The following is a 14,046-nucleotide window of genomic DNA, read 5'->3' on the forward strand; positions in this document are numbered from 1 at the left end:
GGGGCGCGCGGGTTGGGGAAAGATATAGCTGACTGGCTGTTCAGTTTAATGAAGTGAAGCAGTGATTTTCACTTTATAACATTTTGACATACTAGTTTAGTTTAGTAATAGTAGTTGAGTTTCAGTTTAAAACGGTTCAGTAAACTGAACTTCTTATGCAAGTGTGAGTGTGCGTGAGAATCTTTTTAACCCAGTGGTCTCAGATATCTAAACTTAAGCAGGCCTTAACTGTAGATGTCATTTGAATCGTATGTGGGATGGAAGGCAATGACACTCTGTGTGCCTCTACTGTCAGGACATCATCATCAGAAAACGTTTATATTTTAGGAGGCAGGAATATGAACAAATGATGTCTGGTTTATTTTGTTGATGTTCTTCAGAGTCTAAAACTTTCCACTTATTTGCTTTAACAGTGGGACAGAATGAACAGAACGTGCATGTCAGTGGTCAGCTAGCCATTGGCTGTAGTCTTAGCAGTTTGTGAAAATCCAACTTTAACAGATGACATAGTGAAAGGCCTCCACCAGTCGTTATCCTTTGAAGTCAGTTTGGTGTGTCAACCATATTTTCCAAATGTTCCGGCCTGATTGAATCTCTTAGTCAATGGTCAGGGATAACCTGATTAAACCTTGCAACTTCAGGCTGTTGGAGGCTGTAAGGTTTTCATGCTGAAAACAACTATAGTAACAGACATAACTGAAGAGTTTGAAAATAAGCAATCTGTGTTCCTCAGTTAAGTATGATAGAAAATATATGTCACTTTTGACTGTGGAAGTGAGTCAGCAGGTTCCAGGTCTGTGATTTGGAACCTTTTGTTTACATTTGGCTCACGTACTGTTCTTTTAAGGAAGCAAGAGCCCTCGCTTTGCCCATCCAGAGTTACCTTACCTTCCTAGTTCCTTTTGGGAATAATCTTCCCATCAAAGGGAATTGTGCAAACCATGTTTAGACTTCAAATCTTGGACATCGATATACGTGGAGGCATTTCTTAAACCACCTCTCTGTTGGCGTTTGGTTGTAACCACTACATCATATTAGGTCCCTCATTAACAGTCAATTTTTGCACCTATTAGTGAATGTTTCGGTAGCCTGGTGTGTTTTATCCAGTGGTTTTTCTTGCCTCTCAGGTTTAGAAAGCATTCCTCCGCCTGCTTGGCCGTACTCCACGCTTCTGCACTGGTGTGACAGCCACAACAAAGCACTGAGCACTGGAGACAGGGGTTTGGAGCTGAGGCAGGGATGTTATTAAAAGTGAATCAAGTTGAAAGAATTAGTGGAGGAAATGTAAACGCACCTGAAGAGACGTATGTAAGACATTGGTGTACATTAGGGAAGAAGACTAAATGTGTCGGATACTTTGAGATGGGATCCAGTATCTCTTCACTCATCTCTTCCTCCTGTCAGTCTGTACTGAGGGCTGGGTTTATGAGGGTGGAGAGCGACACAGAGATGCTGTCTTCCAGTACTTCTTCCTGATCTCAGTGAGAACTCATAGCAAAGGATCTTTGGAGCACTTTCTCTTTATTTGAGGGGTTAAAGTTCCTGAGAATGGTTTGCTGAAAATCAACAGTAAAAACAAAGAAGGAAGATAGAATGAGAGAAGAAAACCAGAGAGCAAGGAAAACAGGCGCAGAAGCGGAAGGTGGTATGCTTGCTGTTTGTCTGTTTTGGAATAAAGCTTGGTATGCTCATTTGCCGATATCCACCTCTCAGAGACTTAGAATGAAGAACTGGAAGACATCCCAGAGTTTTGTTTGCTGACTTCTCTCTGTCCCAGATTTTTTTTCTTCATTCCTGCTCCTATTTCAGAGGCGCCACTGGATTTAGGAGCAGTGGAAGAGGAGGAGAAACAGTTAGAGAGGGGGAGCAGGGAGGAGACACATCACACGTTTCTCTAAATTTAAAATTATATAGTACGTTTTGTGTTGATGTTTTGACTGGAGCCTCCCCAGTTGATTATGACAAGCTCCAACTTGAAAGCTATTTCAAGTTTTCCAATGGATCAAAGAATAACCAAAGTTGGTGTGCTCTCCCCTCCCCTCCTCTTGGTTTCTGTCATGCTCTCGGTGGCAGTGGGCAACCATACAGGAAGGATCAAGGTGGTCTTCACACCAACCATCTGCAAATTAACCTGCATAGGAGGCAGATGTCATAACAACTGCGAGCTGGGAAACACCACCACCATCATCAGTGAGAACGGCCACGCTACAGACACACTGACAGCACCCAACTTCAGAGTAGGTGAGTGATCCACAGTTCTGTGTGTTGCTTTTGAGACCTTGTATGTTCACCAATTCACACACACACACACACACACACACACACACACACTGCTCTCTATGGATGGTACTGCTAACCGGCTGTGATATTAGATCTGTTGATGGACAACACGTTTGTCGACATTAAAATCTTTTACTTAATCCTAGCAAATAATTTAGCTTACCAATCGGAGGAGTCTGCTCGGATTTCTGTTTCCATTCTACATGTGTTTCTTTACCTACTGTCATCTGTAAACACCAGGCAGCATACGCTTGTTTATTGTCTAACTTCATTCAAAGTCCAATAACTGTAGGTGCAGAATCTGACCTTCTGCCCAGGGTGCTGCTATTATGGTTATCACATAAAATGTATATAACTATAAACGTACACAAATTTACTCACTGACAGGTGAACATTAATCTAAATTGATATTGATATTCTTATCTGACTTTGGGTTAGGCTGTGGACGAACACCGCCGTTTCCAAGCATTGTTTTAGAGATGTATATTTCTAGAAGTGTTAAATAAAAAAATAGACAAACTCAATTTTCTTGCCTGACAAACTCTTTGATTTGAGGGTAGACCTCATCTTGAACTCTATAGGAGATTAACAGACTTTGAATGAGTGTATACAAGAACATTGCAGCCTCAGGGGATCATGAAACAAGTTCTGTGCAATGGAGCATGTGATGTGGGTGTTCTTTAATGTATTGCACAGACCCGGCAAACTGTGTCTGAACTTGCCTCAGTCCTTAGAAGGAACAGATCTCCAGCTCTGACATATGCAGAAACATGGGAAGAGCGGAACAAGATGAATTCCTGTCTGACTCAGCTGAACAAATTAGTAAAACTGGAGTACCACAAGACTTGTATCTGTGGGTGACCGGGGGGGATGGGTTTTTTTTAGTGCTGGGCAACGATTAAAATATTTAATCGCGATTAATCGCATGGAGTTTTTGCGATTAATCGCATTGTTATGGCAAAGTTCAATAATGAATTCAAAAGTACTGCTATATGAACAAAAGGGCAATAACATTTGGTTCACGAGATGCAGGTAGCGTTTGTGACTTTAAAGGCTCAAGGACACACACACACACACACACACACACACACACACACACACACATACATACATACATACATACATACATACATACATACATACATACACAACTGACTATAGGATGTTTGCTGGCTTTTATCCCACTGTTCTTGTCATCCTCTTTTTGTTATGTCTATGTATAGTCTCTTGTCTTTCAATAAAAATAAAAAAAATTATAATAAATTAAAAAAAATGCGTTAACGCGCAATAAAATAATTGTCGGCGTTAATTAATGAATGCGTTAACGCGAAATTAACGCGTTAACTTGCCCAGCACTAGTTTTTTTGTTTACTGGAATGGATTTGTAGTTATGTCTGGGTTTACTCATAGCAGTTAAATACATTTTGCTTCAAGATCAAATTTGACAATTTGAGCCACGAACCAATTACCAAATATCTGTACATCTGAGGAGGTGGTCACACTGTAGAATCTAAAATGGTCAAAACTATTCTTTTGAATATTCAATTTAATTCGTTTTGTCTCTTGAAGAGGAAATGCTGCTGTGAAATAAACTTTTGGCATGGTTACATAATGTGTGTTTTTAAAACAGTTATTCAGCGATGGCGTCCTTTGTAGGAAAACGTAGATCACCTTCAACATGGATGTACTATGGGAACGGTGGTAGAAAGAAACATTTTCAACCTGGAATAATAAAATGAAACTCTTGTAGCTGTAGGACATTTGACTGCGGCGACTGTACTGTGGACACATATTTTGTAATATTAGATTACATTACATTAAATTCAACTTTATTGCCATTGCACAGTGTACAGGCACTGTGACGGAATGCAGTAAAAAAGTAATTTTAACATATTACAGACAGGGTGTCTGCTGTAACCACTCTGATTCTGAGTGGAATTAAAATGTATGGAATTTCATAAAATAAAATAAAAATGAACAGAGGAGGAGCTTGCTTTTGCTTTTACTTATTTTTGTTTTTTGGAAAATATTTCTCAGCAAAGGCTCTTATGAAGTAATTAATTCACATATATTACAGTGCAATATGCAGGTTCACTTGTTAGGTGCCACTGAAATAATAACAACCCAGAGTCATCTATTGGTTACATCAGTTAGAAATACAGAACAGTAAACCAGATATTTGTTTTATTGGTTACTTTTCCAACCTACTGTTGCAGATTCACACTGCACATGGATCTGACTGAAGGGGGAGAAATGGAGCTTTAGTCTCCTGTGCATGTCCACGCTTGCCTCATTCCTCCCCTGCCCTGACTCTTCCCTTCCTTCCTCCGTCCTTCTCATCTGTGTGATAGAGTGCCGACCTGAGCCAGGGAGCTGGACTAGCTGAAAGTCTATTTGCAGTCCAGACCGAGCTCGAAGGGCCGAGACAATAAATTGCACTTGTCTTGTTTATCATACTTACCCGATGACAGAAGGGGTTAGAGAGGAGTGTTGATTCAAGATACAATGGAAGGAACGGGAGGATCTTTTCAAACTCAGCCGACAACCCATGATGACATGTTGGCCAATTAACAGAGCCAAAAAAGTCCAGAAGATAAGGTTAAGGAAAAATATAAACCTCAAAGCCGTATAAAGTATAAATGTTTTGTAATTTTAGATTGTCTTGTATTGTGGAGTTTGTATTACTTACTAAAGAATGATCATATCTCAGTGAACAAAAACTTTCTTTTCAACCAAATGAAGGCTAGTTCTACGTCAGATAGTTGCCTCAGGGCTTTTCACCAGCTAATCAGCAGAAAAATGCTCCCTGGGACAGCGGCCCAGTTCTTCATCCATCTGTCTGATTGTCTCGAAGCCTGGCTGGCTGTGTCTCTTCTTCTGTCACGTTGTTTCTCGTTATATAATGGTAAACTCAAAACCCCAAATGCAGAGTTTTACTCAGTGTTCTTCAACGAATTTTGTGAGACTATGGTGGTGGACCTCGTAACCCTCGAAGGGGGTCCGGGGACTTTGAACTCTTGTCAACAAGTTTGTGCTCCAGCAGTGGTGGAATGTAACTAAGTATATTTAGGCTACTCAATAACTGTACTTGAGTACAATTATGAGGTACCTGTACTTTACTTGAGTATTTCCATTTTATTTAACTTTATACTTCTCGTCCACTACATCTCAAAGGGAAATTTAGTACTTTTAACATCACTACTTTTATTTGACAACATTAGTTACTAGTTAGGCTACTTTGCAGATTCAGATTATTAATATAAAATATAAATCAACTGTTAAACTATGATGTATTATTAATTTGTTTATAGCCTGATTGTTACCTACATTAAGTACTTAAAACTAGCTCCACCTTTAACAGCTGCAACATTAAACCGATGAACACATTAATACATCAATAATTATAATCCAATGTTATAGGTCTACCACAAATATATTATTGGAAATTGGCCATTCTGCATAATTTTGTACTTTTAGTACTTTAAGTATATTTTGATGCCAATAATTTTGTACTTTTTCTTAATTAGCATTTTAAATGTGGGACTTTTAGTAAGTATTTTTACACTGCGCTCTAGCACAGAGTGCAGTTAGTGACAGTGGCTCCATGGTAACCGCGACAGCGTGACAATTAGCAACAGGGGCGGGGCTTAGCGAAGGGTCAATTCCCCAGAATATTTTTCGCCTGTTCTACTTCTTGTGAGAGTGAACTGTTAAGATTTGAGGTTAGATAAATGGCCTTTTCTAAGCTAAGTAAAACACTACAATTCTTAGTATCGGGTACATTTTACACACTGTTCCTTTTAAAAAAAAAAATGTAAGGAATTTCTTGCTTTTTTTATGCACATTTAAGATTCCCTGACCTGTACAGCACTCAATTTGCTCAGCTTCCAATCCAACTATGACGTACTTAAGCCTAATTATTGACAGATGCATTGAAAAGTCAGACAAATATGTTTATAAAGGCGAGTCCTTTTTTTGTTTGTATCTGTGTGTGGAAGCATTAGTGCATCAACATCATCTACCTCTTGTTCTTTTTTCTCTTCCTCAGTGGTGTGTCACCTGCCGTGTATAAATGGTGGGAAGTGCAGCACCAGGGACAAGTGTCAGTGCCCTCCCAACTTCACTGGAAAGTTCTGTCAGATGCCTGTTCAGAACGGACACCAGCAGCACCAGCAGACGTCAGGCGGCTACAGACAAACTCAGGTCCACTCCACACATACACTGCCTCTGACCTACAGCAACGGCCAGAATCCCGGTGAGTGAAAAGCACAACTGTGATGCTAGCAGTACAATTAAAGGCTAAACAGTTGGGTTTGTAGATGGAAAATGTGGGTGGAAAAAGTGGAGGAACTTCCTGAAAAGGATGCATTATTTAGCCCATTTGCTGCAAGTCACGCATTGCAAAGGCTGCCTTGATGGTCGTAAAAAGCACAACTCACAAATATGAAATTCTACAGCTCTGGAATGTGGCCAGCAGTAATGTAGAGTTGAGGTTACTTGTAGTAAATGGCTTAAAACATGTGTAAACACTGGCGCCAGTGTGTTAGTCATTGTAATAGTCTCCCCACCCACATTAGTTCGAAAGATTTTTCTTTAGCTGGCTCTGTTTCAGTTAGAACAATAAGTTACAAATATTACATCTCCAATAGCTGTTAAATACCTGCAAAAGGCCCACACTCTATTTGAACATCATTTTGTTTAAAGAGGCACTCCAGTCATTTTATATTACACTTCCATAAAGTTGGCGGGATAGTGAGAGCAAGGTTGAGATACATTTTTTGAATTACCACAGTTCAGCAGACTGTCTGCCCGAGAGAGACAGCTGTGTGGCCCAACGCATGCATACATCAACACACTAAACGACAAGATGCAGCAAGAGCCATTTAAACTGATCACAGGCTGCATGCCTGTAGAAAATGCAGCTAGTGTACATGGCAGCTCTGAAACGATCTGAAGTCTGAAGATAAAGTCTACAACATAACATACTGTAACAAACAGCTCATCTACAAAAGATATTTTACATTTTATCCTTAGAATGCCAAACATTCTCTTGGTCCAACTTCTCCAATGGGACTGTTTGCTGCTTTGGCTCTGTTTTATGTCCTAAACTAAATATTTCTGGGTTTTGGACTGCCAGTTGGACAAGAGTCTTGTGCTCAAGAAAATTACAATTTTTTAAAATGTATTTTTCAGATCAGTTAGCTGTCCCCCATCTTCACTTAGTAATAGTAGCAAGAGCCAGCTGAGTGTCGGCTTCTGCTGAAGTAGCCCTCTGTCGATGTAGGGACTGACATACAGAGAATACTCTGGAGGGAGCAGGACTTAAAGGATTTTGAATCACTTTAAATTTCTTAATGTAATACACAAATTCAGGACATGACTTATAGATTACTACAGCAGACTAAGAAGGAATATTATACAGTTCATAAATGTATTTCAACCTATGGCCTAATAAATAAATAAATTGTCTTACCTCAAAATCGAATATGATATCCAGATTTTTACTCACTAGAGTACTACAATACTACAACTCCCATAATGCAACGCAGAAGTGTTAGATCCTCCCTGCTGGATAAACACTCACATGTTTCCAACTCTAATCCCCCAGTTTGTCACACAGGTTTTCTGCAATAACTTTGTAATCTCCAAGCACAAGTTGATCTTTCAGTTCAAGCAGTGGTCAGTCGCAACACACCACATTCACAATAATAGAGGAAGCTGTTTTTCTGCGATAATGCGAATACGCTATCAGACTTGACAAAGCTCCCCTAACCACTTATGCTTAAAAGACTAATCTATATGCATCCCTTAAAAATATTACACATTCTTTCCAGTAATACCCACCCCTTCCTTTTTATAATGACATTGTTCTGTAATAATTGTATTGTTCATATTGTCCCATGTTCCTTCAGTGTTCAACCCCAGCATCGTCAACATCCACATCAAACATCCTCCAGAGGCCTCTGTCCAGGTCCACCAGGTGTCCCAGCTGGATAACTACCACAACAACGGGCAACAGCTGAAAGGTTCCCAGTCAGGCTCCTCTTCATCCACCAGTTACACCTATCACCACACAGAGAGCAGCCAGAAGATCCAGCACCACGGCTACAACATAGTTTATCCCAGCCAGCATGGCTACCAGCTCCCCCAGTACCAGCCTGTCACCTCCAAGAACACTCTGGGTCGCTGCTTCCAGGAGACAGCAGGGAGTCAGGTACCCTGTCAGAAATGTCTACTGCATGCTAGCTCAATTCAACATCTTAGAAAATAATGTAAAACAATCAATGGAGCCTCTCAATAGGAGAGGAAGTATGTAAACTAGGGTGTGCCACGTCATGTCAATCATGATAATCCCAGTATACATCTTAAACTGATACAAACTTGTCCTGTCACATTATTACCTTAGGGTAAACTGTTGACATACAGACTTTACATTACTTTAATATTGGGACTAGGTACAGCAGCCAAACAAATGGTTAAAGGCCAATGTAACGTTGCTGCATTGTTGCTTTCATAAAAAGGGTTTTGATCACATGAACTTCAGAGATGAATAGCAAAGGTGCTACAATACACAACATACTTCACCATCTAGTAACTACAAGACAAGTTGCATCAGGTAAGTAATTAATCAGCAAAGCTCGGAGGAGTAGAAGCTAATGGAGCACTTAGTCACATTCAGAAAGGGGAATTTGAGAAAAAAGTCACAATTTTGTATCGCAAAAACAATCTTTAACTCCTAATGTTAACTGTTTCTTTGTCACTTTTAAACATACAAAGTATTCCTTATTGGACTTCAAAAGTGCTATATATCGAGATTGGAAGCATTTTTATTGCCTCTCAACAGCTCTCAACATGCAGCTAACGGCGCTCCGCTAACAGTGCAAACAATGAAAACAACGGCAAAAGTGCTGGCAGAGCTAACAGTGCTTACCTGAGAGGGCAGAGGGTGGGTTCTACGCTTCCACAACAATGCCGTCAGTCGGAACAGCATTATCAGCTGTAATCCTCCGTACGAGTGCAGTGTAGAGCAGCGACCGTGAGATAGCCAGGGCACGCTCACGTGCACAAATGCAATGAAAGCTAATCTAAACTAAGTACAGTGAAGCTTGGAGTTCAAAACCCATAGAGATAATTACTTCATTCTATGTTTAGGTAGACATTACTCCACTATATCTTCACATAGCTAGCTTCACGTAGGGCAAGGAAAAATCCAATAAGCTATATTAACTTACTATTTGACTAAAATAGCCAAGAAACAGTTCACTTCTTGTCTCCTCATATTGGGGTCCTACACTAACGTTGTCATCTAGCATCTAATGGTACCAGGTTCATAAACAACAATGGCTAATTCATTGTTTTGTGGTGAATCCATTATTAAATGAGGCTAGTGTCTACGCTCTGAGCACTGGTCCCTCACACTAGTATTCAGGGAAATGGTAAATGGACTTGTACTTGTACAGCACTTTTCTAGTCTTTGGCAAGCTACCATGCCCATCATCAGGACTAAATAACATTCACACACTGTAGGCACAGCTACAATTTTGGGGGTTAAGTGTCTTGCCCATCGACATGCGACTAGCAGAGCCGGGGATCGAACTGCCGATACCTTGATTGAAGGACGACCCTGCTCTCCAATAAGCCACAGTCACCCATGATGTACTGATGTCAATACTGTCCCTGCTCAGGTGTTTACTTACATATGTGTCTGTATGAAGCCTCAGGTGAACATTAACAACATCTCAGGGGTGTCAGTTTTTAGCCATATAGTTTGACTCTATGGATGGCAGCGTCAGTTGGTCAGTCCACTGGTTGGACATTATTGGTTCCAGGAGGATGGATCCTACTGACTTTGTTGATCCCTCGATCAGTAAAAGTTTTTTGGGGGGAAGACAGAGGCTGTTGTATGCTGTACAGATTATAAGGCAAATTTGTGCATTGCGATATTGGTCTATACAAATAAATTTAATTGAAAAAAAAACCCAATATCTGACTTCCTCAAATGTCCAATTATGCAATACATCAGCCTCAGTTGTACTTGATGTTTACTGCTAAGAAGTAAACGTTAGCATGCTAACACGCTAAACTAAGGTGGTGAATATGGTTAATATTGTTAGCACTGTCATTGTGATGTAGGCATTGTTAGCACTACTGTGCTAAAGGACAACTGTGCAGAGCTATTAACGTGTCTGTAGACTCCAGTCTACAGACACGTGGAACCCAGTGGAACTTTCCTTTTAATAAGAGTATCTCACATGAAACCAGCCACCCTAACAGTCAGTATTCATGCATTTACATGCTAGCTATAAAGCAGCGTGTTTACTGGCCACCAGTATGCAAGCTGTGACATCAAATTTCATAGGAAAAGATTGATATATTGTTATCTCTGTGCACCCCATGAAGAGAAAAAACTCCAACACCTGTTTAGCCCAGATCAGTGCAAAAACACAAAGACTAGAATAGTCTAGTAGAATTGACAGATGTGTGGTGCTACAGCCAAAACAAAGCAACCACCCTTGATATCAAGTCCTGGAGATAAGGGATGTAAAATGAAGAGCAGATGTATTGTCTCAGTGTAGAAAATCACAATTTCGAGTTTAAGTGAACATCATAAATGTAGAGTCACTCCATCACCAGGTCACATTTTACAGACCAGCTGTTACCATAAAGATAAGGGACTGTGAGCGTGTTATCGGCATGTGTGGCCATCTGATTGACCTGGGGATCAGAAACACAGAGGAAACAGACTATACAAAAACATCATTTTTATTCTAATAAAAATAATAATTCCTCTTCCATTCCTTATTTCTCTCTCACTCTGTGTACATATGTATGTTTCAGTGTGGGAAGGCTCTGCCAGGTCTCACTAAGCAGGAACAGTGCTGTGGGACCATTGGGACGTCCTGGGGTTTCCACAAATGCCAGAATTGTCCAAAGAAACCATGTAAGTACAGATGTTTTTCTTGTCGTTTTGGACACCTAATTGACACATTTCTCTGAGAACCTCTTCATGCCTCAAAACATTAGCTGCTTTGTGTGTGTGGTTTTCATCAGGTTAGCCGATTCTCGATGCCAGTAAGGTTCAACATCCTAAATACCCACAACATTTTCTACAGTTTGATGGCAAATAATCTTAAAAACCTCTGCTATCCCACTTTTATCAATATAACTATATCAATGTGTATAGATATTTTAAATTATTGTATCCAGGCTTGCGACACAACATGTAACACTTAGCTACAAGACAATTCAGCAGCAATTAGCAGCATTCTACGGTCTGTTTTTTCAGTGTTAAGTTACTTTTTACGTATTACTCCTTTCAAAAGTAATAATATAACTTTGTTTATTACTTGGTATTATATTTAATTAGTTATGTTGCTCTTTATATTACTTTATTACTTTCTAGAAAATAAGTTCAGTATAGAAAATGCTCGTGGAGATGCCAACACGGTCCATTCACTTACCGTAACAGTTCTGATCTTCATACACAGCAAGAACACACTTTTTTTAGCGGAAGCAATAAAATCATTTTTGAATCAATGGAATCATTTTTAAATCAATATTTTCTGTTCAAAATATTGATTTATTTAGTAAGTAGCTGTAAGTAGTAACATGATGTACAGCAAGGGGGTAATGTACAGTGTTCCTTTCTTAAAAAACAGAATTAGAACAGAAATAAATCAGTTGTATTGTGTTAGCAACCCTCGCCTGTTCCAATAGTGGAAACATGTCCAGAAGCATCTCACTGCAGCAGCCCACTGTGCTATTGGGAACAGTGCTGTATCAACCTTCCTAGCAGCCTCACCACCCATTATATCTAACATAATATCTTTGGCAGCAGTCAGAATTTTGATCTTCACTGACTGTGTGGTATAGTGTATAGTGATATGAGGTTAAAAAACACAGCCTCAGGGCTCAGTGAGGAATGTTCTGAGCTGCTTTAAATCTTGACTGTTAACTCGGTGCTCTTTCTTTGGAAGAATGAAGATGGTAAACCAGAGCAATTCTATGAGGTCGCATTGGACAAATACACGCATGCACTCAGTGAGGTCTGAGTTAGATTTGCTCTGTCTCAAAGCATTAGGCTTGAGTTAGCGTCATAGCATCTTAATCAGGATCCAGAGTTCTATTGGACTTCCATGGTTTTCGGAAGAATAAGTCCTATTCATTTTCAGAATCAGTTTTATTGGCCACATAGCATGGATTTGACTCAGGTTATTTTGCTCCCATTGTGCATACACAGAAACACAACTAAAAACAAGGACAACAGAGCTAAACAACAATAAACAACTAACCGTACGTAGCCACAGACAGTGGTACATAACTAGTAGTTGGAGCACTTATAGGTGTGGATTGACATGAAACTGTAAGAGACTATTGAATCAGTGCACAGCATTATCAACAATTTCAGAAAATGTCAGTTTCATTGATAGAAAGTCCATAAAACTTGAGGAAAAAAGTGAACTATGATGATGGTGTTTGGGTATCAGAAACATCCAATCACTGAGCTTGTAATAAACTAAGCTGAAGAATATATTCAGTATTTTTACAAGTTCACTCTCAAATTTAGGTGCCGCTGGGTTTGTTACAATGACAACAATTTTGGAATTCTCCATAACAGCAGCTGAGGCTTATTGCTTCATGCATACGTATTTCCTTACAGTCTATCCTAATTGGAAATGTTGCTGTCTTTCAAACCTGTACACATTCAATGCATTACAACTTTCACTCAGTTCAGAGATCAATCAATCATTTATTATTGACCATGGAATGAATGAATTAGGTTCATTGCAAGTTCACACTTTTGGTCATAATATGCATTTAAAATATGACAAACCCTGTTTATCAGCAGTCACTCGTGCCAGTTTCTAACCCACATAAACACCATGAGAGGAACATTTCAGCCTTACTAATCACATTATTTCAGTTGGAGTCATTACAAAGCCAAATATTTGTCCTTCCCTCTGTTCTCCTCAGGAATGGCAGGGGCATGAGTTCAGATTTTTTTCCCACTTTTCAGTGAAGTGTGAAATAGTCCATTGTGCCATGGAGACACTGGTAGCTGGTAAATAGATTGGCTTTATCGCTCGAACAAATATCGCCTTGTTGTTTCCTGCTGAGCAAAATATCAATCTGCTTGCAGGTATTTGGGTACCACGTCCCCACTGGTGCCTTTGTCCAGTATTACAGCAGAGCCCTGTTTCTAACCTGCAGCAGAGCGTTGCAAGAGTTTGACTCATCAGTCTGTGGTTGGTTCTAAGTTGCTGGCTGTCTGAGCAGCTTGCAGCTCTCTAACCTCCAGCTTCTTTCCATGATTCTCATCACTGTCGCATGATTATTATTCTTTTTTTCATCACTACCTCTCACTGTCTTCATCTTTTCTCTTTAATCTGCTCCTTAATTAGTCAAGTGAGTATTTTGCAGCTCAATTAAATGCAGCTTTTTAAATAGGAGGGCACGAGTTAAAATGAATATTCATGCATTAACTTCAGTGTTGGAAAGAAAATGCTGTATGATCCATTATTCAGAAGTAATCAAACTGCTCAGGTTGTGAAGATGCGGTCTAGTTGATTGAAAAAGCATTGTTACTCATGCTGCTGATGCATGAAGCAAACATCTAATTGCTTCTTATTTAATGAATATCCAACTACATTGAGATGGTAATGCTAGTGTGCCTTTCCTGCCTCCTATCTTAATTCAGTTGAGATAAAAATGTTGGCATGTTTGTTCAAATCAATGATTTTCAACAAGCTTTGTTGACTTAAAATA

The 14,046-nt window shown here is 39.6% G+C and overlaps 1 protein-coding gene across 1 annotated transcript in view; it reads left to right on the forward strand.

Annotated features, from left to right (window-relative positions):
* Positions 1–14,046, forward strand: part of LOC116399831 (latent-transforming growth factor beta-binding protein 1-like) — a gene marked incomplete at its 5' end in the record, with an annotated part of 44,393 nt that overhangs the window by 18,394 nt on the left and 11,953 nt on the right. The window contains 4 exons of the mRNA XM_031877257.1: positions 2,074–2,241; positions 6,329–6,535; positions 8,193–8,494; positions 11,119–11,221. Of these exons, the coding sequence (XP_031733117.1) occupies positions 2,074–2,241; positions 6,329–6,535; positions 8,193–8,494; positions 11,119–11,221 (780 nt within the window). The remainder of the gene's footprint in view (positions 1–2,073; positions 2,242–6,328; positions 6,536–8,192; positions 8,495–11,118; positions 11,222–14,046) is intronic.

This window comes from Anarrhichthys ocellatus, unplaced genomic scaffold, assembly GCF_004355925.1.
Source record: "Anarrhichthys ocellatus isolate YVR2014 unplaced genomic scaffold, GSC_Weel_1.0 scaffold131, whole genome shotgun sequence".
In the NCBI taxonomy this organism is placed as follows: Eukaryota; Metazoa; Chordata; class Actinopteri; order Perciformes; family Anarhichadidae; genus Anarrhichthys; species Anarrhichthys ocellatus.